At 34.8% G+C, this 27,897-nt stretch overlaps 1 protein-coding gene across 3 annotated transcripts in view; it reads right to left on the reverse strand.

Annotated features, from left to right (window-relative positions):
* VPS13C (vacuolar protein sorting 13 homolog C) overlaps positions 1 to 27,897 on the reverse strand; it is a 203,572-nt gene that overhangs the window by 47,123 nt on the left and 128,552 nt on the right. For all 3 annotated transcript variants that reach the window (XR_006381579.1, XM_044229943.1, XM_044229942.1), the window contains 17 exons: positions 26,253 to 26,500; positions 24,468 to 24,697; positions 22,658 to 22,750; positions 19,361 to 19,726; positions 18,829 to 18,915; positions 16,901 to 17,056; positions 16,466 to 16,730; positions 14,494 to 14,654; positions 13,404 to 13,525; positions 12,609 to 12,903; positions 10,965 to 11,354; positions 9,445 to 9,549; positions 8,597 to 8,761; positions 6,731 to 6,859; positions 6,202 to 6,335; positions 4,571 to 4,697; positions 611 to 846 (listed from right to left, as the gene is read on the reverse strand). Coding sequence is in view for 2 of the 3 variants with exons in the window: in XM_044229943.1 (XP_044085878.1) it covers positions 611 to 846; positions 4,571 to 4,697; positions 6,202 to 6,335; positions 6,731 to 6,859; positions 8,597 to 8,761; positions 9,445 to 9,549; positions 10,965 to 11,354; positions 12,609 to 12,903; positions 13,404 to 13,525; positions 14,494 to 14,654; positions 16,466 to 16,730; positions 16,901 to 17,056; positions 18,829 to 18,915; positions 19,361 to 19,726; positions 22,658 to 22,750; positions 24,468 to 24,697; positions 26,253 to 26,500 (3,309 nt within the window). In the remaining variant the exon portion in view is untranslated. The remainder of the gene's footprint in view (positions 1 to 610; positions 847 to 4,570; positions 4,698 to 6,201; positions 6,336 to 6,730; positions 6,860 to 8,596; positions 8,762 to 9,444; positions 9,550 to 10,964; positions 11,355 to 12,608; positions 12,904 to 13,403; positions 13,526 to 14,493; positions 14,655 to 16,465; positions 16,731 to 16,900; positions 17,057 to 18,828; positions 18,916 to 19,360; positions 19,727 to 22,657; positions 22,751 to 24,467; positions 24,698 to 26,252; positions 26,501 to 27,897) is intronic.

Consider the following 27,897-nt stretch of genomic DNA (forward strand, 5'->3'; position numbering starts at 1 on the left):
TTCTATCCATCAGTCTCCAAGAAAAGGAGTCTTTTACCAAAGTTAGTGAGATTTAAAAAGTCAAAATAAATAAATTCAAATACTTTTCTTATACAGATACAAATAACTGATTCCATCACTATTAAAACATTCTAAATAACCGCCCATTAAAGATTATGGACCCATGTCAAATACTGCCTCCTCCATGAATATTTCCTCAAATTTATCTGACCCACTCTTGTCAGCTTCCTCTAATCCAGGCCAGTTTCTTCAGTCTCTACTGCACAAAACAATTTAATTTTTTCTATCTCTGTACTTCCATTGCACATTTATATACTTCTTTGTAGCATTTCTGTTATCATAATTCATCAAAACAATATATACCAAAAACAAAGAAGCAAACCTCTTTTTTCTCCACCAAATGATGATGAGTACAGTAAGTAGAGAGGCATTATCTTAGTCATCTTTCTATCTTAGGGGCTTTTCAATTAGCAGTGAAAAAAAAAACTATTCACTAGTTATGCTGAAAGAATATAATAATTCAGAACAGCTGTTTACTCTCAGTAAACTTGATATTATGAACTCAATGTTTTTTAAAGATTTCTGATGCCCCATCTTCTTTCTTCCATACCTGGTTATCCCAACATATGAAACTTCCTGCTTGTTTTCATTGTTAACCAGGGAAAGCCCAAGACTGTGGAGAGAAAAGGTTATTTCATGATCGGCCTGCTCCATTTCTTCTGCCTGCAGTGCTTTGGAAACCAAGGCAACATCATCAGTGAAAAGCAACACTCTCTGGCGTCCATCTAGGAATGATACCCAGTGTATCTGAGTATTTGCATCATAGGGAAACTGGCCACATTCATCCTGGGGAAAAAAAAGACTATATTAAACCTATAAGCAGTAAGTTTTTATTACATAAATTTAAACTACAGTATCTGAGAACATTTAGAAAAGTTTAAACAACATGACTATAAATTGGAAAGCTAACCATCAAAATGACATAAATTAATTAAAGTCATAACATATTTTAATTCATCAATGCTTTCAAACAATAACAAACATTAATAGTGCTTTGTTTTTTTTGTACCCTACATTTGACTGCCCAAGGGCACTCAGGAGGAACAAGAGTACCCTGCAAGGGCACCTCTGTCCTAAGACGCTTATTTGTCTCCAAGACGGAAAGGTTCCTAAGTTTATTAGAAGAGTAACCTCATATAATAACGTATAACACTGCAAATATTTCTATAAGTCACACCATATAAAACTATTGTTTGTACTTAGTGTGTACTGTTTTGTAAAGCCTTCATGGCTGAAGGTCTCATATAGCACTAAAAATATAAGACTTGATTTAGTCAGTGTTTTTAGAGACTGAAATAATGATTTCCTCCTCATTCTGAGCTACATAAATATAAGAGTTTATTTCAACAAACAGTACAGGGACCTACTATATACTTTTCATTTCATGCTTTCTTGGAAAAAAAGGCAAACAAAGGATTTATCAAGAGAATAGGAACAGCTAAGTTTGGTTGCTGTTTATCATCTGTCTATTGCTTTTTTTTTAATTGAAGTATGGTTGACACACGATGTTTCATTAGTTTTAGGTGGACAACATAATGATTCAACAACGCTCTACATTATCTATACTCACCACAAGCGTAGCTACCATCTGTCACCATTCAATGCTATTACCCTACCACTGACTATATTCCCTATGCTGTACTTGTCAGCTCCGTGACTTACTCATTCCATATCTGGAAGTCTGTACGTTCCACTCCCTTTCACCCATTTTGCTCACCCCCCCACCTCAATCTCTGGCAACCACAAGTTTGTTCTCTGTATTGATGGGTCTGTTTCTGGTTTTGTTTGTTTGGTTGGTTGGTTGTTGTTTTTTAGATTCCAGTGTTTATGTGAAATCGTACAGGTATTTTTCTTTCTCTGACTTATTTCTCTTAGCATAGTACCCTCAAGGTCCATCCATGTTTTCGTAAAAGGCATGAACTCATCATTTTTAAGACTGAGTGAATGGAACATTACTTTGTCATAGCATCATATTCTATTTAACGTTTTTGCTTTGAATTACAGTTGTGTAGAAATTAAAATCAACAACTTTGCTTTCTTTTTACTTGTTTGCCTCCTAAATCCTTACTGCCTCTTCATGCTTTTAACGTTCTGTGTTAGTTTGGTTAAGACATATCTTTTGTAAGTAGCATATATTTAGATACTGTTTTCTAACTTAATCTGAGTTTTGTCTTTTAATAGGAGAATTTAAACCATTTTCATAACTGATGGGAAGTTAAACCATCATAATTGATGGGAAAGCATGGTTTAACAGAAAAAGTCCATAGACTATTAAGTCAGACAGACTTGGTTTTGAATTTTATTTATTTTACTTTTTATTTTTAAAGATTTATTTATTTGACAGACAGAGATCACAAGTAGGCAGAGAAGCAGGTAGAGAGAGAGGGGGAAGCAGGCTCCCCGTTAAGCAGAGAGCCAGATGCAGGGCTCGATCCCAGGACCCTGGAATCATGACCTGAGCCGAAGGCAGAGGCTTTAACCCACTGAGCCACCCAGGCACCCCCTGGTTTTGAATTTTAACCAGCAGTTCTGAATTCCGATTGTAAGAATTAGTGATAATATGCAGAAATCATTAACACAGGAGATAGATTCAATAAAAGGTACTTGCCACTTGTTACAAACTTCCTTAAGTCTCCTTCCTTTACTCTAAGAGCAAAATTGTCTTTATTTTCATTTTCTCAATTGCTTAAAATTTTCTTACCAATGATTTTAGTTTTACTAATTAATAGATTTTTAAAAAAACAAAAGCTTTAATCTGTACTTCTGTAATTAGATTTTAAGATTAAATGGTATATTTATGGTATGGACAGAATATACTGTTTCCTTACTCCACTTCTACTTCATTTGGGTGTGTCTTTTTATTTCATCATGCATTCTTCTATTTCATAGCTGTTACAGCTTTGTAACTTAGTTGAGGATGCAAGACATAAACTTGGAAAATTTCTTGTGGTCCTCTTATAGTAAAAGAAGTTTCAGGGGTATAATCACCTTCTGATTCTACAGGATAATTCCACATTTTTCTCCTGAGCTTTTTTTTTTTTCCATAAACCCCGTGTTGCTGGGTTTTTTGTTTTTTTTTTTTTTTGGCCCTGTTCATTTACACTTAATAAGGAAAGATCTGTTCAGACCTAATATTTGTCAATAATGGATGGATTTTCTTTGAACTCCCTCACCACGTCCACCTGACCCTAAGTGGAACTCTGTTCTCAAATTGACTTAGTAAACAAGGGAATGGGCAACTGCCTTGCTTCTAGCTCAGTTTCCAGAATCTGGCAGATTAGCTGCTAACTGAGGCACAATTATCTACTTTTCCTGTTGCCTGGTTCCCTGGTTCTCCAACACCAAATAGAAAAGAAACATTAAAAACCACAATCCGCACATACACTATTCCCAGATTCTTCCTCAAATCTGCCTCAGTATACACATCTGAATATCCTCCTCCAGGAGTTCTTTCCCACTTTCTCTCTAGTGTCTATATACTACCACTGGGTGTTGTAGTTACTGAGCAGCGTTAAATGTGACAAGAGGAAAACAATACCAGCACAGTCAGAGACCTCTGCTAGAGCTCCCGTGTCTCTGAGCCAAGAAGCTAAGAGGATCAGGGAATTTAAGCCTCTGTACCATTTACAAAACTTTGGGTTTTGGTCTTGTAAAAAGTAAAGCACAAGCAAGGCAGTACAGCTCCATCAAATTGTTATGGTGAAAATTATTCCAAGAATCTCGTAACAGAGGAATTATTTGATTTTTAAAAGTGGGTTAAGTCTCTTTTATGGGTATTTCAGAGGGAATAGAGGAGAGGATAATTTAGCCACTACTGACTTTTTAAAGCAAAAGTCAATAAAGTTTTTTTTAACAACTGGCATTATCAGACAGCAGAACAGGACACACTGTATGAACTTTTCATAACAGAATATATTTCTATAGAAACAAAAGATCTATATTACTAACATAGGAGCAATTCCTACACTAGATAAAGGCTGGTAGGTGAATCCTTAAGACCTTCCCAAAGTTTAAGAGTCTAAGAATAACATACTTGATTAAATTAGCTACCTAAATATTATTTTAATAAATTATTACATTAAATTGCTTCTGTGGGTTAATTTGCATACTGTCCAATTCCTATAATTAAAATATATTGTCTTCATTGGGAAAATATGCCTAAAAACCTCACAGCCAACAGTGGCATGCATATGTTCAAAATAAAGTTGTTTTTACTTAGCTTTAAAATTCCTTTCTTTAAAAAAAAAGGTATATATAAAAAGATACTTCACTGGTCTTTACTCAGACAAGATAAAGCAGGCCTGTTTTTAAACTGTAAAGAAATTATTTTGACTAATCTAAAATACTGGTATGAACTACTTGCAATCTAAACTCCAAAACCAACCTATTTTGAAAATACTTCCAATTCATTTTTAGTTGAGTAAGGACAAACATGACAGTGAGAAGCTGGCCTGTCTGCTTCCTTCGCCACCAGGCCCCTCTTACAGTACTCATTCACATCACATGATACCTTTAACAGACTGTGTTCTCCGGTATTTGCTGCGTATGTCCAGGTAAGTTTTCTGGTACCAGTAGGATCTGCCCAGGCAAAAAGTCGAGCTTCTCCTGGCACCAAGTGTACCTCCTCCTGTGACCCACTGAAACACAACCACCAGAGGGAAGATGAAAGCAGCCAGGCCCTCAGTAACCGAGACCTGTGGTTTACAGAGGAGTGGACTGGCACAAAAATCTTCTAAAATTGCCTTTCTTAATAAACGGAACTCTGCCTAAAAATAAGTACCCTAAAATGTCCAATAAACTAACAGCTTAAAGCTTGAGGGATGGGATATTGCCTTTCTGAAGTTGCAGTGTGCTCCAGACTGATGCAGGCCATGGAATCTATTAAAGTAAACAAACTGGCACATCAGGGCTCACCTGCAGGAAAAGCTATAAACAATAAATCCTTTAGCAGCAGTAGAACTTTAAGCACTCATTGCTTAAATTTAAGTTTATGAATCAAATGCAACAGATAAGAAACATGAGTCTTGGAGAAAATAAAAAATTAGGTCCATACTGTTGCTACTCAAACTGTAATCTATGGAGAAACAGCAGTCTTACCTGGAGCTTGCTGGAAGCACAAAATCCTGGGCCCTGCCTAAAACCTACTCAATCAGAACCTGCATTTTAACAAGATTTCTGGGAGATTCAAATCATTAAAGTTTAAGAAGTATTAGTCCATATTACAAAAAACTTTCCAGGGAACAACAACAACAAAAGGAACCCAATTAGGTTTCAATCCCATTCTGTAATTTTAAATCTCCGAGTGGATTCCAGTCAGGAGAATTAAGAACAGGTAAATCTACAAGGCATTATTTTACATAAAAAAATTCTGTATATAAAAATAACCTTAGGTATATATAAGATTTTACACTTATATAAAATAATGCCTTGCAGATTTATAATAGTAATTCTTGGCAAATATGTAGTATGTATTTTAAGGGTTTAAAACTGTTATGTCCTTAAATGGTATCATCCAAGTCAAATGACAGCACAAGCAAGAATAACAAAATTCCTATCATTCCATATTTATATTCAACACCACTACCTATTCATTGTCCTCTCACTGAATCTTCTACTGCCTCTCCTAAGGCAGGGGACGGAGAGGCAGAAACAGCTTGATAAAGATTTATAGGGAGAGGTTCACGGAACATTTGCAACTTATGAAAGAATGATAATGCTTCAACAGCTAAACAGGTTCACAGTTCCTTATATACAATTCTGAAATTTTAAAAGCTCCAAAAGTCCAAAAATTTTTCTATTAGTTTGGTATCAAACATTTGGCTAAAAAACCTAATCTGAACTGCTGTGAGATGGTTAATAGTTTTGACTTATCCCACTTGATATGAATATTTATAAGTTTTGCTTCAGGAATATTAATGTACTGGAATATAGATAACTGTCCCAAAACCTGCTGAGGGTATTAAAATAAACAGCATGTGTTCTGTGTTACCATACTAAAACCAGAAAACACATGAAATGGGAAACACATTCCCATAGAAAGGACTATGGGCCTTTCTATGGGACCTCAAAGAAAAACACATAGAAAGGACTGTGGGACAGTAAAAAGCAAATGAGATTTCCCATGCACCTTGTTTTTCATACCTCTGTTTGTATGTGAGGACATCCTGTGATGTGTGGTTTATTACTAGGGCAGGTGCAGATCCCTCGTGGTAATCAGAAAAGGTTATGACAGTTGAGTGTTCAGCAGTGTTTACATCCACCAAGATACCCCCATTCTATTGCAGAAAAAAAAAAAATCTGTTTGAGGCATTGGCTTCACTTGCAGGGACATTTGGAATTTCAGTCAGTTATGTAGACACAAAAAGTCTGTTTTCTTAAGTTGTTACTGAAAAGCACACTGGCTCTGATCTCTTACAAATACATGCATAGCACCTTACAAATATATATATATATATTAGCACCTTCAAATGATTACTGGTAGATTTTTTTTCCTGTTGAATTTTTTAAAATTTAAATTCAATTAGTAGTAGATTTTATAGCATGTTTTAATAAAATATTTTAAAGCTGATTTTTAAAACTGAAGACATTGTATTTTAAAACGTGAAATCATAATAAGAAATTAAACTAAATTAAGTTAAATTAAATTAAATTAAAAAACATGAAAACATACCAGCTCTTCTAAGCTCAGTAAAGTGCCATTATCCTGTCGGTTATAAAAAAATGGTTTGGAGGATCCTTCATGGCCCACCACTCTCACACAAAGTTTGCCTGACAAATTTTCAGGCCAAAAGGGAAGGCACTGAAAAAGTAAAAGTCAATATCAGTCTTAAAACAATATTGGGGTATCAGTAAGACAATGGCTAATTAAGTTTTCAATTCTAAATCTGATCATGATACAATTATTACTAAGTTTCTTAAAATATTTCCTCCACATCTCATGTTAAGATTATTAATAACATAAGGCCTATTTATGAAACCAAAGAAACTCCATCAGAAGAACACAGATCTATTAGTCTGTATGCACTTACGGAATAACTGTAATATGAGAAACTAAAGAGCTTACTGATTAAGAATGCCTCAAATGTCCTGAATACTTAAAACCTATAATCTTAAAACATCTGCTTTTGTGCATATCCCATTATAATTCCATAATGCACTATGAATTCTTTCAGTGTTATTTCAGCCTAGAAAAACTAGAAAGACAATTGAAGGCAGAGAAGAGAACACCACAGACCTTGCTGGAAGTCCTAAAATTACCTTCCTAACCGTTTGATTTTAATCAAAGCATATACCTCTTTGAGCCTTATCTGTAAAACTGAGGTTTTACTTCCTAATAAAATACAAAATGTCCCTCTGTTATACAATACTAGGTAAATCCTATCTCTGAATGAAAAGGTTACTATTATCAAACCCACATCAATGATAATGAGCATTTATATGTTGAGAGATCTTTTTATTTAACACATAATATATTATTTGTTTCAGGGGTACAGGTCTGTGACTCATCAGTCTCACACAATTCACAGCACTCACCATAGCACATACCCTCCCCAGTGTCCACAACCCTGTCACTCTATCCCTCTCCCATCACCCCCCCAGCAACCCTCAATTTGTTTCCTGAGATTAAGAGTCAACAGAGATCATTCTAAGTGCCTTGGAAAGCCCATGCCTCTCAGAGCTCGAATTTATATAACTGGAATCATTCCTCTTAATCTCTTGCTAAGTTTACACACACACACACACACACACACACACACACAATTTGGTTTTTGAGGTATACAGAAGAATGGTTCTTTAAGCTCAGCTGGTTTGGATGAAAACGCAGGCAAATTCAAGGAGGAACGCTCCTCTTTGCACCTATCCTCTTCCCCTCACTCTCTTCACTCCTAAAATCTTATTGAACCTGCAGTGTTTAGTTCAAATGCCATCTCTTCTATGAAACACTCCCTTTTTAATCTTGGCCACAATAATGGTGACTTCCAATGACTGTACTGACTTTAGGGAAGTATGAGCTTCAATTTCCTTCTCAGTAAAGTGAGGGGGTTGATTTTAGGAAATTTTCAAGGAAACTTTCAGATAATCTATTCAGAAATTCTAAAACCACCTATAACTTTGCATGTATTTTCTTCCATGTATTAATTTATATGAGTCTTAAGCCCTCCAGCAAGATTACATGCTTCTTGAATGCAGAGACATTATCCTGACTACTGAGATAATTCATAGTACATTATCTTTATCTTCATTTCACAGTACACAACCATACGTTCTATACATATAGGAAAAACTAAAGACTGGCTGCTGATAAATATTACCAGTACTTTTCTTCTTTTTTTAACATGTGTTTACAGTGCAAAAGCAAAGCCAAGGTTTGCTATCATATTTTATATTAAAATATTTTATATTAAAATATTAAAATATTTTAATATAAAATATGATAGCAAAATGAGTATAACAAAGAAGAATACGTGATTCTTATTTATATGGCCATATTTATTCATACATTTTAGGAGCCAGTTGTAGTAAAAGAAAATTTTACCTCTGAAGAAGCAATATAGTTCCACTTATTAGTGGGCAATGAACCATCAGCTGCAATTTCACCAACTTCTAGTTCAAATGATGACTTGTTTGCAATGGTGCAAAAGGGAGTCAGAGTAACTATTCGTGTAAGATTAAAACTGCTCATTTTGATGCTAACACCAACCTGTATGAGGGAAAAAACAAGTGTATAATTTCTCCGTACTTTATACAGTTTCTTTGAAATGTACATACATATATATACCCCATTCATACATGAATTTCTTAAAATATTTTAAAATAATACTTGTTAAAATAAAGTAACTAATATAAGCCATATTCAACTACAGCTTATCTTTTCACTAAGAAAAATTTTTGGTTCCTTAATTTGATTCCCTCAGAAATCAATTCAAGAAACACCAAGAGGTAATCTAACTAATGATGACATAATATTTATTTTATTTATATTCTTTATTTTTTAACATTTCAAACATAAATTCTTTTATAATTAGTGAAGAGGCTCAGTTCTGCTGCTTTATTATCGCTCTGTTAATGAACTAATATGAAAATTTCAAAGTGGCAATAAAACAGGTCCACTGGCATCAGATTATTTAAATTTTCACAATCAAATTTAATATTTAAGAAACATTTGGCAGAGAATAATATGGAATGAGGATTCCACTTACTGTCTTAAACTTTTATAAATTCAGGTTTTATCCTCATACCAGGGGCCAGAGAAAATTACAAAGATAACAATCCTTTACACAATACTTTGAACTCAAATTTCTGAACCCCTTAGAATCTAGCTAGTTTAGTGAAACACAGAAAATGTGAGTGAAATAAGAGGTAAATAAGTAAGCAGAATCTTACCAGGTACTCCATATTGTTGGCAGGACACTTCACACACCCATAACTTCCCACTGTATCCAAAGAAAATCCACTGGACCAGGCACTAGTTGAAATTTTCAGTTGTACCTACACCAGAACACACAACCATCATATAAGAAAACTAAAAGACTATATTAATATTTTACTTGAGGGAAGGTTGTTAGATCACTAGAAATTTATTTAGTATCACGGGACACAGAAAAAAATAATCAAAGCCATATGGCCAATGGGTCACAGAACCACAGATATTCTAGAAGTCAATAAAATAAAACCAGAGTTCCAATCTTTCCATTCACCTATGCAATGAGTTTAGTGAATTTAAAGATGTATACCAATGAGATCTTCTGTTGTTTAAAAATAAAACAAAAAACCACCATAATGTAAACTGGTATTTTCCAATGTTACACTTAAGATATTGAGCTAACAAATTCTTAAAGTTCTAAAACACAGAGAATTGACGCCTTTAAAATTATTCAGCAAATGTTAAATGAAAAGCATCATGATCAGCAGAATGGAAGACAACAGGACACCACTCCTGTCTTTAATGAGCTCCAACTAAACAGGGAGATGGAAAACACTACTAGTAATTATGATGCAAGACTCAATGTGACTAATGGCTACACAAGTGGTACAAAATGCTATGAAGGTGAGAAGGTAAAAAGTTTACTTCTAGCTATGAGAACTAGATAAAGTTTTATAGAAGAGATCTAATTGTGCTCCTCCATCTACACAGACCTACTGACTCAAATAGAGGTACAACCCAGAAATATGTTTGAAAAGCCCTCTAGGTGATTCTAATGCAAACTGAAATTTGAGAACCACTGCTCTAAGAGGACATGGATGCAATATCTAGCTTCACTTTAGACAGCTTGAAATCCCTTCACACATGTCATGCCTGAGCACAATGATAGTCAAAGGATGAACAGCAGGTAACCAGAAAAAAGATATGGCAGACAGGGAAAACATGGGGGAAGAGGCATTCTAGCAGAGGATGCAGCACAGACAGAAGCCTAGCAGTAACTTGGGACAGTGTGTGTTAAGCAATTCCAAGATAGTAATCTACAAAGGAAAAAAGGGACCAGACCACAAAAGACAAGGCTTAGGCAATAGGTTCTCTCTTGGAGTCCTGGCTTAGTACATCATACCTAGGTGGGCTCAGTTAATACAAGCCAAATCCTACTCTGCTACCTTTTGAAATGCTATTTCATCACTGAAATTCTTAAAGCTCTAAAATACATAAAATCAAGCTTTCTACCTGACACTACTAAAAGAACAGAAGTAATTCTAAAGGCCATGGAGAAAGGGACAATTCAGCTTTGAGAAACTCTAGCTAGTCCTAAAAACCCACTAGATTATGTATTCCTGAAAAGTCTCCTTGGACCTACTTCATACCAGTGGCATTTAGCAAACTGGAAAGCATGGATTTAAAGGAGGCTAATGACTCATGAGTTCCTAGATTAGAAATTTATCTATTTTAAATTGGTATATCAACCAAAACATACCTTATTTTTACTAAAAATGTTCTTCTTCTTGAAAGAGAATAAAATAATATCCCTGAAATCAGCTGGATGTTTCACATGAATGTCTTCTGAACAATACTGGAGAACCCGAGAAGTCTTGTTGATTAGCCAGTAGGGACTAAAGACAGATAGCACCATCCGGCTGCCAATTCGTTTGACATGTACTGACAAGTCAATTGACATCATTTCTGCGGAGTCAGAGGAAAAACACACAAGAAAGAATTCGGGAAGAGTATCACATATACGGAAATGTCCGTTCCAGTTTCTGCCCTGATATTTCATCAGAACTAATTCCATTATTTCTCCACTGATTCTTGAATGTAGAACATCTGCGGCACTGCCTTCTGCTAGCTCATGAGTTTCTGCTGTTCCCTAAAAGCAAACAAACAAAAACTAAATTTGCTTAGTGATTTTTTTAAAACCTCTGCAATAGCAATATCCATATTTTATACAAGTGCTAACAACCTACCAGATTCAGATTAACTGACAAGCCTTCAACAAAGTACCATGTTTACAGATTATGAATATCCAATAACCACTAATAACTAAAAAGAAAAGACTGTAACATGGCCAAAGGCAGAAACTTAGGCCAACGGCCATAAGTTTTCAAAAAAAATGTCAGATCTATGCCAAAAATCAAAGGATGGATTCAGGAGTGCTGGCTGCTGTCTGTGTTATTAAATGAGCCTTTCAACTGTCTCGGCTTCAGCTTCATCTGCTCTTCACCCACTATGCCTGGTGATTCTTACATAAAGAGAAGAAGGAAAGAGATATCAAACTATTCTGACAAGCCATCTAAGTAAGGCAGAATTATTTTTAAAATGAATAATAGCCACATAATAAAGCAGGCTTTCTTTTCGAAAGCTTCTCTTGAATAAGTACCATTTAGTTCATTTAATTCATTTTTGTCTTTGCATCTCAGGGATGACTCATTGTTAGATAAAGAAAAGAAATAATTTAGGTTCCAACATTTCCAGACTTTTGTATTCTAAAATGTTGTGGCATAAGAATATAAAAATATTTATCATACATCAATGCTAAGAAATGTTCCCCATTATTTCTTAGTCAGACTAATTATTTTAAGTTCAACAGAAACCTGGACCAAATAATCATACTATTAACCTAAAAATAAAAACTTTAAAATTAACTTTAGAATAAAGTAAGATGAATTATTTCCCCATTGGCTTTTTTCTATCTCTTAGCTAATGGAATTTTACTTAATTAATAGAGATTATTATGGTTTTTAACTCACAGCACATGCAGCAGAGTTCAGTGGAAGGGAGCAAAAGAGTCAAACTGCCTAGGTTCAAACCCTGGTCTACAACTTACTAGTTGTGGGTTATCAGGCCTGTCACTTAATCCCTCTGTGACTCAGTTTCTTCATCTGTAAAATGGGCCTAATAATAGTACCTACTTCAGAAGGTTATTGCAAGGATTAAAATGTTAATACATGTAAAGCACATGGCACAGTGAATGTCATATACTAAATGCTGTATCAGTTTTTGCTGTTATTAATATAGAAGCATTAAAAGTACACTATGGAAAATACTCAACTAAAAACACAGTAAAAAAAAACTAGAATTCACTCTGCAATAATAAAGGTCAAACAAAATACAAGAGACATACTTCAAGTAAGTATCTTAGAGAATATGGGAGAAGGTTCCGCAAAGTGAGGGTAGGATAAAGATGAATAATATAAGCTGGATCCCAGTCTTCCTCATGGGTACATATATAGCTTAATTCATCAGGCAGAGCAACTGTATTGACAATGAGAGATAAGAAGTTGACTTCGACTGATGGACACTGCAGCATGCATCTGACTTCCCTGCTCCTGTGAAGTTCTTCCTTCCAAGAAATATAAGTAGTGGATTCTTTGTACTGATTCTCTAAGATACCAGCAGGCTGAATAAATAACTGACACCTAAGGGAAGAGAAGACAGAGTGGGGATAAAAGTTTTTAATCAAAAACTTAAGGAAAGAAAATCGCATTAAATCTTCTTGGTAACACTTATAAGTAAGTACTATGATTCCAATTTTTACAGATGAGGAAAATAAGGCTATGAAAGGTTAGGAAACTTGCCCAAAGTCATATAGCTAACCCAGGAGGAACTTTCTGGGGAAAAAAAAAAAATCCACAAACAATCACCAGTCAGAAAAAATAGTCATTTCAGATATAAAGGCAATCTCATAAAGACAAATTTCAGAAAATTCTAAAACATTGAATATATAATAAGAAATTTTCATCTGGTAAATTCAATGATTGAGTAAATCTATTTATATATGTCTTAAAACTGGATTTTACATGTCTTTAGATAATGAAAATATAAGGTTATTTTTTCTAGAACACAGATCCCAATTCATAGAATTAAAAATATTTATTATGAACCTTTTAAAACTTAGTATATTCAAAGAAGTATGTACCTATATGAGTCTAAAGGAACATGGAACTCCTCTTCAGGTCTGACTACTCCAATGCGCTCCAATAGCTTAACATTCTTAACAGATTTATAGATGATGAATGCAATAGAGAAATGGTTTTTAATCTGTTAGATAAGAAAGACATACAAGTTGTTTAAAAAGATATAGATGCTTGAGAGAAAAATGTGAGCTGCACACAGTTACTTTCAGATCTAAAAAGTTTCAAGCCCAATATTAAAGAAGATATTTTCATGGACAATTGAAAAACTTGGAGATTAAATGCTACATATGAGAAACTTGATGTTTAAGTGGCAGTTTAAAATTTCTAGTATATTCATATGCTCTATCCTCTGTGTTCATTGTTAGTGTATAATATATACTAATTTTGAAGAGTTCAGCCATAATATTTTCCCCATTTCATCATTTTTTCAAGGCACCATTTGAAAACAGGAAGGATAGCAAAGGAAATAGGAGGAAAAGTACTACAACTCTCTTTTCTTAACTATAATGGGATACAGGATAGAGCTAATAGCAAACTGAGAGCTAACAATTGCCAAAAATGGCAACCTTTCATTTTTTATCTGATGTTCTAAGTAGAAAGAAATGTTCTTTTGATGACCATATAATGAACCCATAATAATGCACAAAAGAAAAATGGATAAAGCCTTAAAGGTAGAAAAGATAAAGATACTAAATTTTTTTTTCTGGGGAGATCATTCCAATATTCCTTCACACATACTTGAAAAATACTGTCCCAAGTGATATACAAAGAGAATGGAACATTATCCTATTTGACAACCAGCTAAAATTATTAATACTCCCATTTCTAAATCTTTAAATAGACAAAAACCTTCATTAATTTTAAACCTAGACCACAACAAAAATGAGCTTTCAAGTAACAAGACTGTTTAATCAGACATTTAATGTGAAGACTATTACAAAAGCAAGTTGGATTGGAAATAGCAGCCAGTTCTATAATTTATTTTGCAATAATCAGTAGTGACCTAATGTCTTACTACTTTCCTATATCCAGCTAAATGATTAAATACTTCTTATTTTACTAGGAGGGACACAATTAACTTTAATGAATTACCTGCAGAGGAGAGCGAAGGGTGATTACTTTACTCCCTTCAGTTGCATCAATTTGTACCAAGACTGAGTCAGAATGACTGGCATTGGGATTCCGTACATTATACAGTCGCCTGCCGGATTTGGCAACAGGAACTTTTGCAACTTCTGTATATCCATGAGGTACTAAGGCAGAGCACAAGTGAGAAGCATTCCAAGTAATTTACCTATATTTCTCTAAGACAGAGTACTTTTCAGTAACTTAAAATAATGACAAGAGCATTCTTCTTCATGACCAAAACTGATGACTACACAAAATGCTTTTCTAAGACCTAGGAACTAACAAAGTAAGGAAACTAAAGAAACTAAAATTTAAAAAAGAAGAAGAAGAAACTAGGTGTAAAATTTTTTTTTAAGATTTTATTTATTTATTTGACAGAGAGAGATCACAAGTAGGCATAGAGGCAGGCAGAGGAGAGGAGGAAGCAGGCTCCCTGCTGAGCAGAGTGCCCAATGCGGGACTCGATCCCAGGACCCTGAGCCGAAGGCTGCGGCTTAACCCACTGAGCCACCCAGGTGCCCTAGGTGTAAAATTTTCTGACCCAGAAGAGTTTCTTTTGGGGGTTTTAAGTTGTATTAAAACCAAGAAACAGGGGCAGCTGGGTGACTCAGTTAAGCACCTGACTCTTGATTTCCACACTGCCAGGAGAACTGGGATTGAGCCCTGCCTCAGGCTCCATCCTCAGCAGGGAGGTGGCCTGGGATTCTCTCTATCTCTGCCCCTCCTTACCCCCGCCCCCCCTCCTGTACACACACATTCTCCCTCTCTCTCTCAAAATAAATAAATCTTAAAAACAAACAAACAAACAAACAAACGAAAACAAGAAACAGACTCTTAACCCTAGAGAACAAACATGGTTACTAGCTGGAAGAGGTGTGGGGGGATGGTTGAAACAGATGATGGGGATTAAGGACTGCACTTGTTGTGATGAGTATCGGTATATGGAAATGCTGAATCACTATACTGTATACCTGAAACTAGTATTACCCTGTATGTTAACTAATTAGAATTAAAATAAAACTTTAAAAAATGTATTAAAACAAACAAACAAAAAATCCAGGTTGCTCTTTATTCTTTCAAGTATATAGCAATAACACCTTTTTTTTTTTTTTGCAATGGTGATCATTACTGTCAATATTTTAGGACTTCTGAATACAGTTAATTTTTCTCTCCCCATTGAACACACATTCTTTTTGAAGCACACTACATATTGTATTAAGGGCACAGAAATAATCTGATTTTCTAAGGTAAATTTTTTTAAAAAAGATTTATTTTAGAGAGAGTATGTACACACGCATGTGTTTAATCAGATATTTAAAATGAAGACTATTACAAAAGCAAGTTGGATGTGTGTTAGTGCGGGTAGAGGCAGAAGGAGAGAAAGCACCTCAAGAAAACTCTGAGCTGAGTGCCGAACTGGACGTGGGCTCAATCCCACAACCCGGAGATCATGCTCTAAGGTAATTACTTTAACTTTTTAAAACTTTTAGAAGATTGAAAAAAAAAAAACAAAAATTTAGAAGATTGTTATTTATTTGCGAATGCATGAGAGAGACAGAGAGACAATGTAAGAGAGAGAGCAAGAGCTAGTACAAAGGGGGTGGGGTAGAGGGGGAGAAGGAGAAGCAGACTCCCCGGTAAGCAGGGAGCCTGACATGGGGCTCCATCCCAGAACCCCGGATTATGACCTGACCCAAAGGCAGACACTTAAGAGACGGAGCCCTCCAGGTGAGCCTCTAAGGTAATTCTTAATCAAATTTAATTTTCTCAAGTTTAGAGGAAGAAAAGGAGATAAGAGTTTATCAATTATTTGGTTCAATCCTTTAGAAATGTTGTTTCTTATAGTATCTGCAGCAATTTCTTCATATTTTATAAAAAATGAGTCCCACACCTACAATTCCAAATATACCCTTAAAATAAAATAAATACAGCATACCAAAGGTTAGAGTGAAGAAGGAGCTTTCTTGACGGCTCAATATAGATAATTTTCCTTGACGTGAAGGTTCCATGCTAGCATATTCCAATTCCAAATTCTGACCAGCATCAACATCATAAACACCACTTTTCTCAAGGGAGCCTATTATTCTAAGATTATGATTGGGCTGCACCTTAATGGGAACACCTACAGCATTTTTCACTGTAAAAGGAGCTCTGTCTTTTAAAGAGTAGTCAAAAGTAGAAGCAGTGCCCTCTGAAAAACCCTGAAAAGGAACATAACATCACAATAAAATTTTGCAAAATGCAATTTTTTCCAAAATTAAACAAGCCTATACATTTTTAAGAAATTAATTTTGATGACAAACATTAATAATCCATACATGTCTCAATTTAAAATCCCATTTGAAAGATTACAAGCACAAACCAAACATACTTTGGCTAAATTGTTGAAAACATTTAGGCAACTTTTGGATATTGTTATATTCATCGTATCTCCTGAAGAAATATGAACTGCTGTTTGTGGCTCAGGAAGAAAAATAAAATCATCTCCTGGCATTAAACTTCTATCCTGGACTGGATTCTTCTTTACCTATGATGATAAATAAATAACACATTTAAGTTACTAGTTAATTCATAATAAAATTTAAAAACTCTCAAAGAGTTAAATTCTCCTGAACTGGTCACTTTGTATTAAAACTCCTCAAAGGTTTCATTTTCAAAAATAATCAGTTCTTCACTTAGATTTATCACAGATCAGCAATCTTTCGGTGTATAATCAGGGCATGGGGTAATGTTTAAAACTGTGTCACAACAATGGAATACTATGCAGCCATCAAAAGAAATGAAATCTTGCCATTTGCGATGATGTGGATGGAACTAGAGCGTATCATGCTTAGCGAAATGCTTATATAGTATATATAGTAATATATATATATAATGCTTATATAGTATATGCTTATCATGCTTAGTCAAGCGGAGAAAGACAACTATCATATGATCTCCCTGATATGAGGAAGTGGTGATGCTACCTGGGGGCTTAAGTGGGTAGGAGAAGAATCAATGAAACAAGATGGGACTGGGAGGGAGACAAACCATTAGTGACTCTTAATCTCACAAAACAAACTGAGGGTTGCTGGGGGGAGGGGGGTTGGGAGAAGGGGGGTGGGGTTATTGGGAGGGTAGGTGCTTTGGTGAGTGCTGTGAAGTGTGTAAACCTGGTGATTCACAGACCTGTACCCCTGGGGATAAAAATATATGTTTATAAAAATTAAAAAAATTTAATTAAAAAAAATAAACACACTTCATTTAAAAAAAAAAAACTGTGTCACAAACACACTCAAAGTCAGTTATGATTTTGTCTCTTGTGCATTCCTCAGAGCAAGTGCTAATGAGGATTCTAAGAGGACCCTAAAGTCTAAACTGATCCTTTTTGGAGGTAATATGGAATTCCTTCTACTTTTTACTATTAACACATATAAATAATATGATAAGCTTTCAACCAGGCATCAAATTCCATCATAGTTTTTGTACTAATAGGGCTGAAACGCCTTATAAAAAATTATTTGTTAGCCTGTCTGTGTCAGAGACAGGGAAGTCAGAAATATTACTACTTCACTGAGAGGAAACTGGGACACAGATTAGGTGACTTCTCATCTTTAAAATAAGAATCTGATGAGCTGATTTCAGTGCCTCACACTTCAGTCAGGCTACCCCAGAGTTGAGTTGTGATAATCTGTTAAGGGTATACAACTCATGATCTTTTTAGTCTAGAAAAATGTGCATTGGTATCTAGGATTCTGAAGTGCTCTCAAAAAATACCATAAAGAGATAATACACAAAAAATCATGAATTAGAATTCAAGTTTTCTCAAATTTTTTGTTATCTAAAACCAAGGAGGATCTCAAAGAGCTTCATTTATATCAATTATATCTATCACATGAACTCTACTAGAAACTGAAACTGAGGAAACTTTAAATATTCATTTAAAAATAATAATTTTATGTTGAATAATATTTTTAATGAAAGGTAACTATTAAAGTTATCTTTAATAGTAAAAAGAGGGACATTCACAAATATCTTTAGTGTCTGCCTTAAGAAAAGACAGGTGGATTTTCATTTTTGCCTCAGTATCCATTCTGTTGCAATATCATACTGTCTCTGGAAAATTCCATTGTATACCCATGAGAGACTGAGAATAAAAATGATATGTAATGCCTGAATATTATTATGAAAATAGTTCTGATCCCTGGAACTTCTGAAAGGGCCTCCAGAATCCTAGACAACATCTTGAGAATCACTGAACTAAAAAATATGATTTCCCTTAGTGCCATTCAACATAAAGATATTTTATGGTTTCCTTACATCAAGCCTCAAATTCCATTGTCTCTTCCCTTCCACTCTCTCAATCAATGGTTCCCAAACAGCATGGGTCTCATTGTAATAGTGAACCTGGAAAGGCACAGAATTACAATAACAGTCTTTCAACTTAATCACATATTTCTATAACCAGTAGGAAAAAATATTATGTAACTAATATTACATGTCAATCATCATTTTAACAACACACCTAAAGACATAAAGAATATCTATAAATATCTATAAAGAATATCTATAAATATCTATAAAAAGATATAAATATCTTTTCTTTCTTCCTTTACTGCCATAAACAAATTAACAAGAAAATCTTTTAAAAATAATGTTGAACTAAATAATACCATGCATCAAGTTAAATGTTAGAATGTATGATACATTCTAACTCATATATATATACTCATATATACACTCATATATACATTTATTGTGGCCATGTACAAACAAAATAAGCTCACATCTTAATTCTGCAATTGTACTTTTGAGGAACTGACTCTGGAAATACTAAATGATGTGGTCATACCTCTAATGTCATGTCAGCAGTAGCAGCCATTAGGGAAGTCCAATTTTTAATATTTCCCGAAAACTTAGACTCTGCCAATAATAAAGGTACAGTTCGATGCCCAAGGCCACATTCTAAGGTAACTTGAACCAACTCTACAACAACAGCACAATTTTCCTCTATTGATGGATGTTGAATGTCTTTGAAATTTTCTGTTATTTCTGTTGCCATGTCAACACCAAGAAACCAAGAGTTATAATCACTAATAGATTTGACACCCCAAAGATTTTCTGTTTCCTTAGATGTATCCTTGGATTCATCTTCTTTTGTCTTTGGAGACATAGCAGCCATGATTGTTATCACAGTATTCAGAATTATGGGTGAAATCTTTAAAAAAAGAAAGCGAAAAAATTTTAAGAATAAATTATTTCCCAGATGAGAAGAATATATAACACAAAAATTTAAAAATGAATTAAAAATAAGTAAATATTAAATATATTACATTCATACCCAAGGAAAACAAAAGGGAATATACAAAATCATATGTCAAATTAACAAATCTCATAACAATGATTTCTGCCCAGGCTACTCTGGAATTAAGTAATTACTGTTATACATCAACTGTCAAAACGGGTGAAGTTAAATTGATCCATTCAGAGTAAAACAGTGTTATGTGAACAGAAAAAGGTAGAAGTGTAACTGAATTTTTCATTTTTCAAATAGCTGCATTAACTAAGCCAAAGTGTATGATCCTCATCTAAGTATCCATACATGGTTTTCATTTGTTTTACTGAAACAAAAAGCCTATGAATTACCAAGAATACCCTTACACTTAGCCTAATATCTGCAAATTCTACCTCGTATTATCTTCGTATAGTATCTTTGCTCGTCTCCACATTCCTATCACTGTGCTTTAGCTCTACACTGATGTCTTCTAGGTCCAGTCAGCATCCTCATGGCCCACCCTCTACACGTCCACCAGCATTATTTTTCTAAAACCCAAACCTGGGCATGCCTATGCCTAACATTTTCAGCTTCCTGTAACTTTAAGGATAAAGTTCAAACTTCTCTTTAGCTTAGGCCACAAAGGCTTTTGTGATCTGATGCCTAATCAACTAGCTAGCAAGTGTTTCCCAAAGTGTGAGTAATACTGGGTTAAATAAGTGGATTCCTATATAGTTCAGTTCTCACAACCTCTACTTGTTTAATACACTAAAAAGATTCAATTACATTACCAAAAGAAGGATTTGGTATGTACCTCTTCCCAAACTTACCTGTCAACTAAGTCCCTTTTTTGTCCTTGCCTTATTAATATGTCACCTATAATTAGGGTTCTCAATCTTAATAACTCCACCACACCTTTCTCTCCCGCCATGTGGGATCACCCCTTCTAAGCCTATAAAGGGTTTTTCATACCTCTGCTTTTGTGCATATTGCCGGTTCTGACTTGATAACGCTCGTCTTCCCTTTCCATCTAACCTTCATCAGATTTTCAAAACTTGATTAAAGTAGCCCCACTTCAAGGCAGCTTGCCCTGATGTCCTGGTCTGAGTTAAAGGCCCCTTGCCTGTGTTCTGAACAGTGCATGCCTCTAGCTCTGAAAGCTGGACTCACTGATTTACTTCTTTCTCTTACATAGGTCATTAAGTGTTTTGAAGATAGGGACTGTGTATTCCCAATGCCCTGTACAGAACATTTTTCATTCACAGTAAGAGCTCAAAACATGTTAGCTGAATAAACAAAGAAAATGAAAGCTAATTCACCCAGTACCTTATCTATTGTCTTAGATTAAGTGCCTGCAAATTAAAGAACTCCACCCCCCATTTACTACTTTAAGTTTTTAAAAAAGTAAATCTTCTAACAAAATACAATCTAAAACTACCAGGTACTTTAAAATATTGTTTAGCATGGTAATTCAAATGACATTAGTTTGAGCCTTGTTTTAATCACTGTTGGCTATTTTATAGTAAAGCTACTATCAGAACCTCAATTTTGTGTCCTTTGAACAGAGAGAGAAATAGATTTTGGAAAGTATTCTATAAGTTCCATTTCTAACCAATCATGAGGTCATACTTAAACAATACAAATGCCATTGGAGAAGAGAGGTTTTTTTCAATATTTTCAATGTAAGAGATTTTAAAAAAGCAAATCCTAATAACTTATTTCTAGCATATATCTGTCATTATAAATATTTTCTTTTCTTTTTTTTTTAAAGATTTTATTTATTTATTTGAGAGAGAGACAGGGAGAGAGAGCATGAGTGAGGAGAAGGTCAGAGGGAGAAGCAGACTCCCCGTGGAGCTGGGAGCCCAATGCGGGACTCGATCCCGGAACTCCGAGATCATGACCTGAGCCGAAGGCAGTCGTCCAACCAACTGAGCCACCCAGGCGTCCCATAATAAATATTTTCTAAGACAAAACATTTAATTACATAATTATTAAATTCAAATTATGCCTCAAATAAAAGCCTAAAAGTAACTTATGACAAATAATAGCAACTTCATTTTACCATCCCTCCTTCCCTTCTCTTTGTACCCTATCTCTGTTGTTCCCCAAACCTAATCTCCCCAACATACACACATGTAAATAGATAAAAACTATTCTGATCATTTGTAGATATTTAAAAGTACTTTTTATTTTTTTAAGATTTTTTATTTCTTTATTTGACAGACAAAGATCACAAGTAGGCAGAGAGGCAGGCAGAGAAAGAGGAGGAAGCAGGCTTCCTGCCAAGCAGAAAGCCTGATGTGGGGCTCGATCCCAGGACCCTGGGATCATGACCTGAGCAGAGGCAGAGGCTTTGACCCACTGAGTCACCCAGGCACCCCAAAAAGTACTTTTTAAAAAGATAGAAATAAACATTTGCTTTAAAGAAGAATGTATTTTAATGTTAGTGGTATTTACTGTTTGAATATGTGATGTGACTAGCATAATGCTATAGTTACAAGAGAGATCAAAAGATATTGTTAGGGTCACGAAACAAACTGTGGGTTGCTGGGGGGAGGGGGGTTGGGAGAAGAGGGGTAGGGTTATGGACATTGGGGAGGGTATGTGCTTTTGGATAAATTGGAAGTGGAGGTGAACCATGAGAGACTATGGACTCTGAAAAACAATCTGAGGGGTTTGAAGTGGCGGGGGGGTGTGGGAGGTTGGGGTACCAGGTGGTGGGTATTATAGAGGGCACGGCTTGCATGGAGCACTGGGTGTGGTGAAAAAAAAAATAATGAATACTGTTTTTCTGAAAATAAATAAATTGGAAAAAAAAAGATATTGTTAGAAAAATAAGAATCTTTACCCAAAAACATGATAGGCACTAACCTTAATTATAAATTCTTCAACCGTAATACTTATATTTTGTTTTCCTGAGGCCCACATACATTTTTCCATAAACAAAGAACAGGGCTGTAAGACCTAGAACAAATAAATGAAATTCATATTTCCTTACTAATATACACACACACACACACACACACACACACACATACACACACACACACACACACAATACACACAAGAATATGTCTTACTTAACTTACTTTATCTTTAACTGTAACCTACTACTAAAAGCAAAAGGTAAGTTAAACTAGCTGAGAATTTCTTTTGAGGGCTCTTCTAAACTACGCCAAATCTGTGAACATTGTAAAAAGACCTTAAGCAGTTCTGATCAATTCCTCTATGCCAAATTCTCAAGTAATGATGCACACTTAATAGAAGTTTAAGATGTTTCATTTAATAGAAGTTTAAAATGTTTCATTTCACTAAAGTATCTTTTAAATGATGCCCTCTGTAAAACATTTAAAATATCTGTAAAAACGAGGTAAAGATTATGTTAAAGTCTTACATTCACAAAGAAGTATGTGAGGAAATTAAACTGTTTTTTCATTGTAATTTTTATGACCACTAAATCACCTGAAACTTATTTTAAATAAGGAGTCCTCGTCACACCTTAAAAAAAGACTGTGGTAAGAGAGGTAATGAATAATTTCCATATGATCAAGAAGAGGTCAGTCTTGAATAGCGTCTAAGATTTTTTTTTTTCGCTTTTTTTGGATGAAGTACTCTTTTAATAGAATAATTGGAAATATAAAATCAGATATAAAAGTAAATATTTTAAATGAAATTAAAATAGCAATAAATTTCACATTTAGAATTTGGTAAGTGACATCAACACCAAAAGTCCAGAAACATGACATTACAAATTATATTTATCATCAGGTAACTGCCTACCACACACCTCTATAATACATTTTTCTATATTTTTTGGCTACTTACTATTTTTTTTTGCCTCTTCATATTATGATGATTTCATTCATGTAAGGTTCTTTTAAGAACAAATTTCAAATCTTCAAACCCAATGATGTATTAAAACTATAAAGCTTATATTTATATACATAGATCATTAAGAAAATAAACGGACCTTGCACCTGAATTGACTGAGGGAATTAGTGTTGCATAACTTCCATTTAAAAAAAATTAGGATGAGATTTCTGTGATATACCAAGTGCTAAAGAACACTTCATGATAAAGTACAGACTAAGCCTAGCATTGCATTTCTTTATGTAAGCCACTTTGCCCACAAATTTTAATTTAAAATAACACTGCAATGAGTAATATGACAATCCTCTTTAAGGTTAACTCCTCAATTTAATATTTAAAAATTACTGGTGTGGCAATTAAGTTAATTAAAATCATATTTTTCAACAATAATGTGAACATATAACTGAAGTTAACTTTTAATACAGCAAAACACAATCTCTTTTAGTCACAGGACTCCCACTGAATTTTCATTCTAAGCTTAAAGATTTTAATAATCCTTCATGCATTCATTCATTCATTCACTGGATATACTGTGGTAAACATAAGAAACAGCTGAAAAGGAATGTTGATTTGTACTAAAATTCAAATATTGCTCAAAAAAGATGGCACAATGAAAAGGAGTCTAAAGGTAGTTCCCAGTTCTGTCATTAGCAGCTGTTTAACATCTTTAGAACTCAAAATCTGTATCTGTAAAACCTCAGGTTTGTAATAAATAATCTCTCAAGTCTTACAGAACTCTCATTTTCTAGTATTCTATAAATCCACTATTTCTGCCATTCTCAAGTGAAGCTTAGAATAAGCTAATTCTTACTGTGGTAATGTTTCTTCCTCTTTTTTCTCTGAGAAAAGGGCAAGCAAGGACTTTCAGATCTCTCACAGAAGCTTCCATCATCTGTTCAAGTTTGGATGTTGACAGAGAGAGGTTACACTGGAATGAGGCTGTCAGAGCAGGAGCATCAGCCTTTGTCAGATTGGCAACAAACACCACTTCCGGATCTGTGATCTTGGCCTTTAAAGTCATGTTTGGTCTTACAGAGTCATCTGAAGAAAAAGAAAAAGGAACCAAAAAAGTTGTAGTAAAATATATCTTGTATATATTTTGTATACTCAATATATTGAGTATATGGTGTGTATAAGTCACTAAGCTCTTTCTAATATCTTGCTATAATAGATATGGCAGAATTAACAATATTAATAGTTGATTAATACTAGTGATAAATGATCATTAACAAATGCTGATTTTGTGGGATAATGCAATCTGATTTTGGTCATAAGAAGATCATTTCCACTTTGACCAAAAAGAATAATCTTGTTTTGAAGTTGTTTTTGTCAGAATTAAGGTGAGTACATTATATGTCCAAGTGTGTATTAGGTTATGTTGCAGGACAAGGAGGGCAAAATAGGAAGAGGATAAGAGACTCTTTATATCAAAGCTGGCTTTTGACTTTACTATAAAATACACAGTGTCCTGCAATCTACAGTATAAATACATTAAACATGTGTATGAACACAGAAATATCATATGTGATTACTGTTTAGGAAAGCTAAGTGGAAAAATCAAATTCTGACCTTGCCAATAAATAGCATTTTCCAGTCTTGCTGAGTTATATATTAGAAAAACAAATGCCTCAACTTAAGAATCATAATTTAACACAGAAAATCACCAGTCTACTTGGTAATGCTGGAATAAACAATTTATTGAACAGGGAAGTGACTTCAGTGCACATCAAGACCAGATATGTGCAAACACTCCACTGAGTTTAAGGTGTTTATAGTGCTGTCCAGAGGCATCATGCTGGCTGCTCCAATACCCCCACTCTCTGCCTCTATCTGTTCCACTGTTCTTCAGTGTGCGATAACTCTGCCATATATATTTTCTTTGAAGATTTTACTTATTTTTTGACAGAGAGAGATCACAAGCAGAGAGGCAGGTAGAGAGAGAGGAGGAAGCAGGCTCCCCGCTGAGCAGAGAGCCCGATGTAGGGCTCGATCCCAGGCCCCTGAGATCACGACCTGAACCAAAGGCAGTGGCTTAACCCACTGAGCCACCCAGGTGCCCCATATATTTTCTTTGAAGAAAAGATTGCTCTTCGGGGCGCCTGGGTGGCTCAGTGGGTTAAAGCCTCTGCCTTTGGCTCTGGTTGTGATCTCAGGGCTCTGGGATCAAGTCCCGCATAGGGCTCTCTGCTCAGCGGGAGCCTGCTTCTTCCTCTCTTCTCTGCCTGCCTCTCTGCCTACTTGTGATCTCTCTCTCTCTGTCAAATAAGTAAATTAAAAAAAAAAAAAAAGATTGCTCTTCTATAAAACAGGCTGCCAGCCAAAGACCCAAATTAACTCCCTCAATTTGGGGGTAAGTAAAGAAATGTTAATGGCAGAGCTGGAATCAGAGCAGAGGTTTCCTAGCCCTTAATCCAAAATATATTTCCACTTTACCTCTCCTAAAAATTTATGCTTACTAAAGTTTTTCCAAAGAATATATTTAAATTGGAAAGAGAAATTTTAGTTTCTTAAATTGTCCATTCATCTTTTTTCTTATTTGTAATCTTTGTTAAAACATATGACAAGTTGTCATCTACGACAGGTAAATTCTGCTAACCTTTCTCCATCTTGATTTTTGCTGTGGCCGTCTGTCGTAGTGGAATCTGTGCTTCTTTTGCCATATTTTCTGGATTCTGAGACACAGCTTTGATAAAGAAATCTGCTACTGTCATCAGAAACTCGACACTGGCACATACATATAGCTTGTCAAGAACAGCATCAACGTGACTTCCAGTTTTGCTTTGATTGTAACTTATATCAATCATAGAACTGTTGTCATCTTGGTCATTCTTTTTATCAATCATTCTAAAAAATATACACATTCATTATTTATTTCCTGCAAAAATAATTTAAAAGATGAAAAAATTGCCTAAACATCTTAACAATCTTTCTTTCACCTTTGAGTTTTTAATCTGAATAGAAAACAAGTCAATGTTAACCAGAGTCTAATTAGCTAATAAGCAACCAAGACATAGTCTCCTAATCTCCACAGCAAGATTCATGTTACTAATCTTTTACGGAATATTTTATAATTATAATGCAACATCAGAAAAATAAATGAATGACTACTGAAAGGAATTTCGGCAATTAACAAAACGTATTAATGTGGTTTCACAAAATTTAAAGGATAACCTCTTTATATTTTTTTACAAAATAAAACCTCCCTGAACAAATTTTTCTCCAAATATTCTATATAATTTGAGTCCAAAAGTATTCAATCCAGTTCAAATCAGCCAGTGTTTATCAAGTGGCTGCAATGCTAGGAAGCCAGTGTTTATCAAGTGGCTGCAATGCACACATGCTAGGAAGAGCAGGTTTCCAAACAGAGGATGGCCTTTAATATTCTTGCCTAGACAACAGTGGACAGCCACCCCAAACATGAAATTTGCAAACTAGAAAAGCTGGTTGCATAACAGCACTCTTTTCTCATTTATTCAGCTCTAGGAAAAACAAAGGGCTCAGAAGTATCCAGTATGTATTCAATGGAGTCCCAGTTTAGGGAGGACCATAGTTTTTCTCCAAAGAATATCAAGGACAAGAGTATTATGTTTCATTATTTGAGAGAGGAATAAAAATATAATTAGACTATTAAAGTTACATTATTTCCCACTTTATTGAACGTTGATATAAGCTAATGTTTTAAAACTGGGTTGTAAGGTGAAAATGCTAGGGATTCCATTCATAGTAAAACTTTCAAAGAAATTTCAGAACACTGTTTTAAAATTTTTTTTTTTAGAGATTTTATTTATTTATTTGACAGACAGGTCAGGCAGAGAGACAGGCAGAGAGAGAGGGGAAGCAGGCTCCCCGTCGAGCAGATAGCCTGATACGGGGCTCAACCCCAGGACCGTGAGATCATGACCTGAGCCAAAGGAGAGGCTAGAACATTGTTTTAAAATATATAGACAAAACAGAGGTGCCCGGGTGCCTTAGTCAGTTAAGCATCTGCCTTCAGCTTGGGTCATGATCTCAGAGTCCTGGGATCGAGCCCTGCAAATAGCTCCCTGCTCAGTGGAGAGTTGCTTCTCCCTCTGCTCCCTACCCCATTTGTGTTCATGCTCTCTCTCAAATAAATAAATAAATAAATCTTTAAAAAATATATATATGTATATATACACACACATATACATATATATAGACAAAATAAATAAGACAAAGATCTAAAACTTTCCGACATTTAAAAAATAATCCTGCCTACTAAG

This window comes from Neovison vison, chromosome 13 (assembly GCF_020171115.1).
Source record: "Neovison vison isolate M4711 chromosome 13, ASM_NN_V1, whole genome shotgun sequence".
Lineage (NCBI taxonomy): Eukaryota > Metazoa > Chordata > Mammalia > Carnivora > Mustelidae > Neogale > Neogale vison.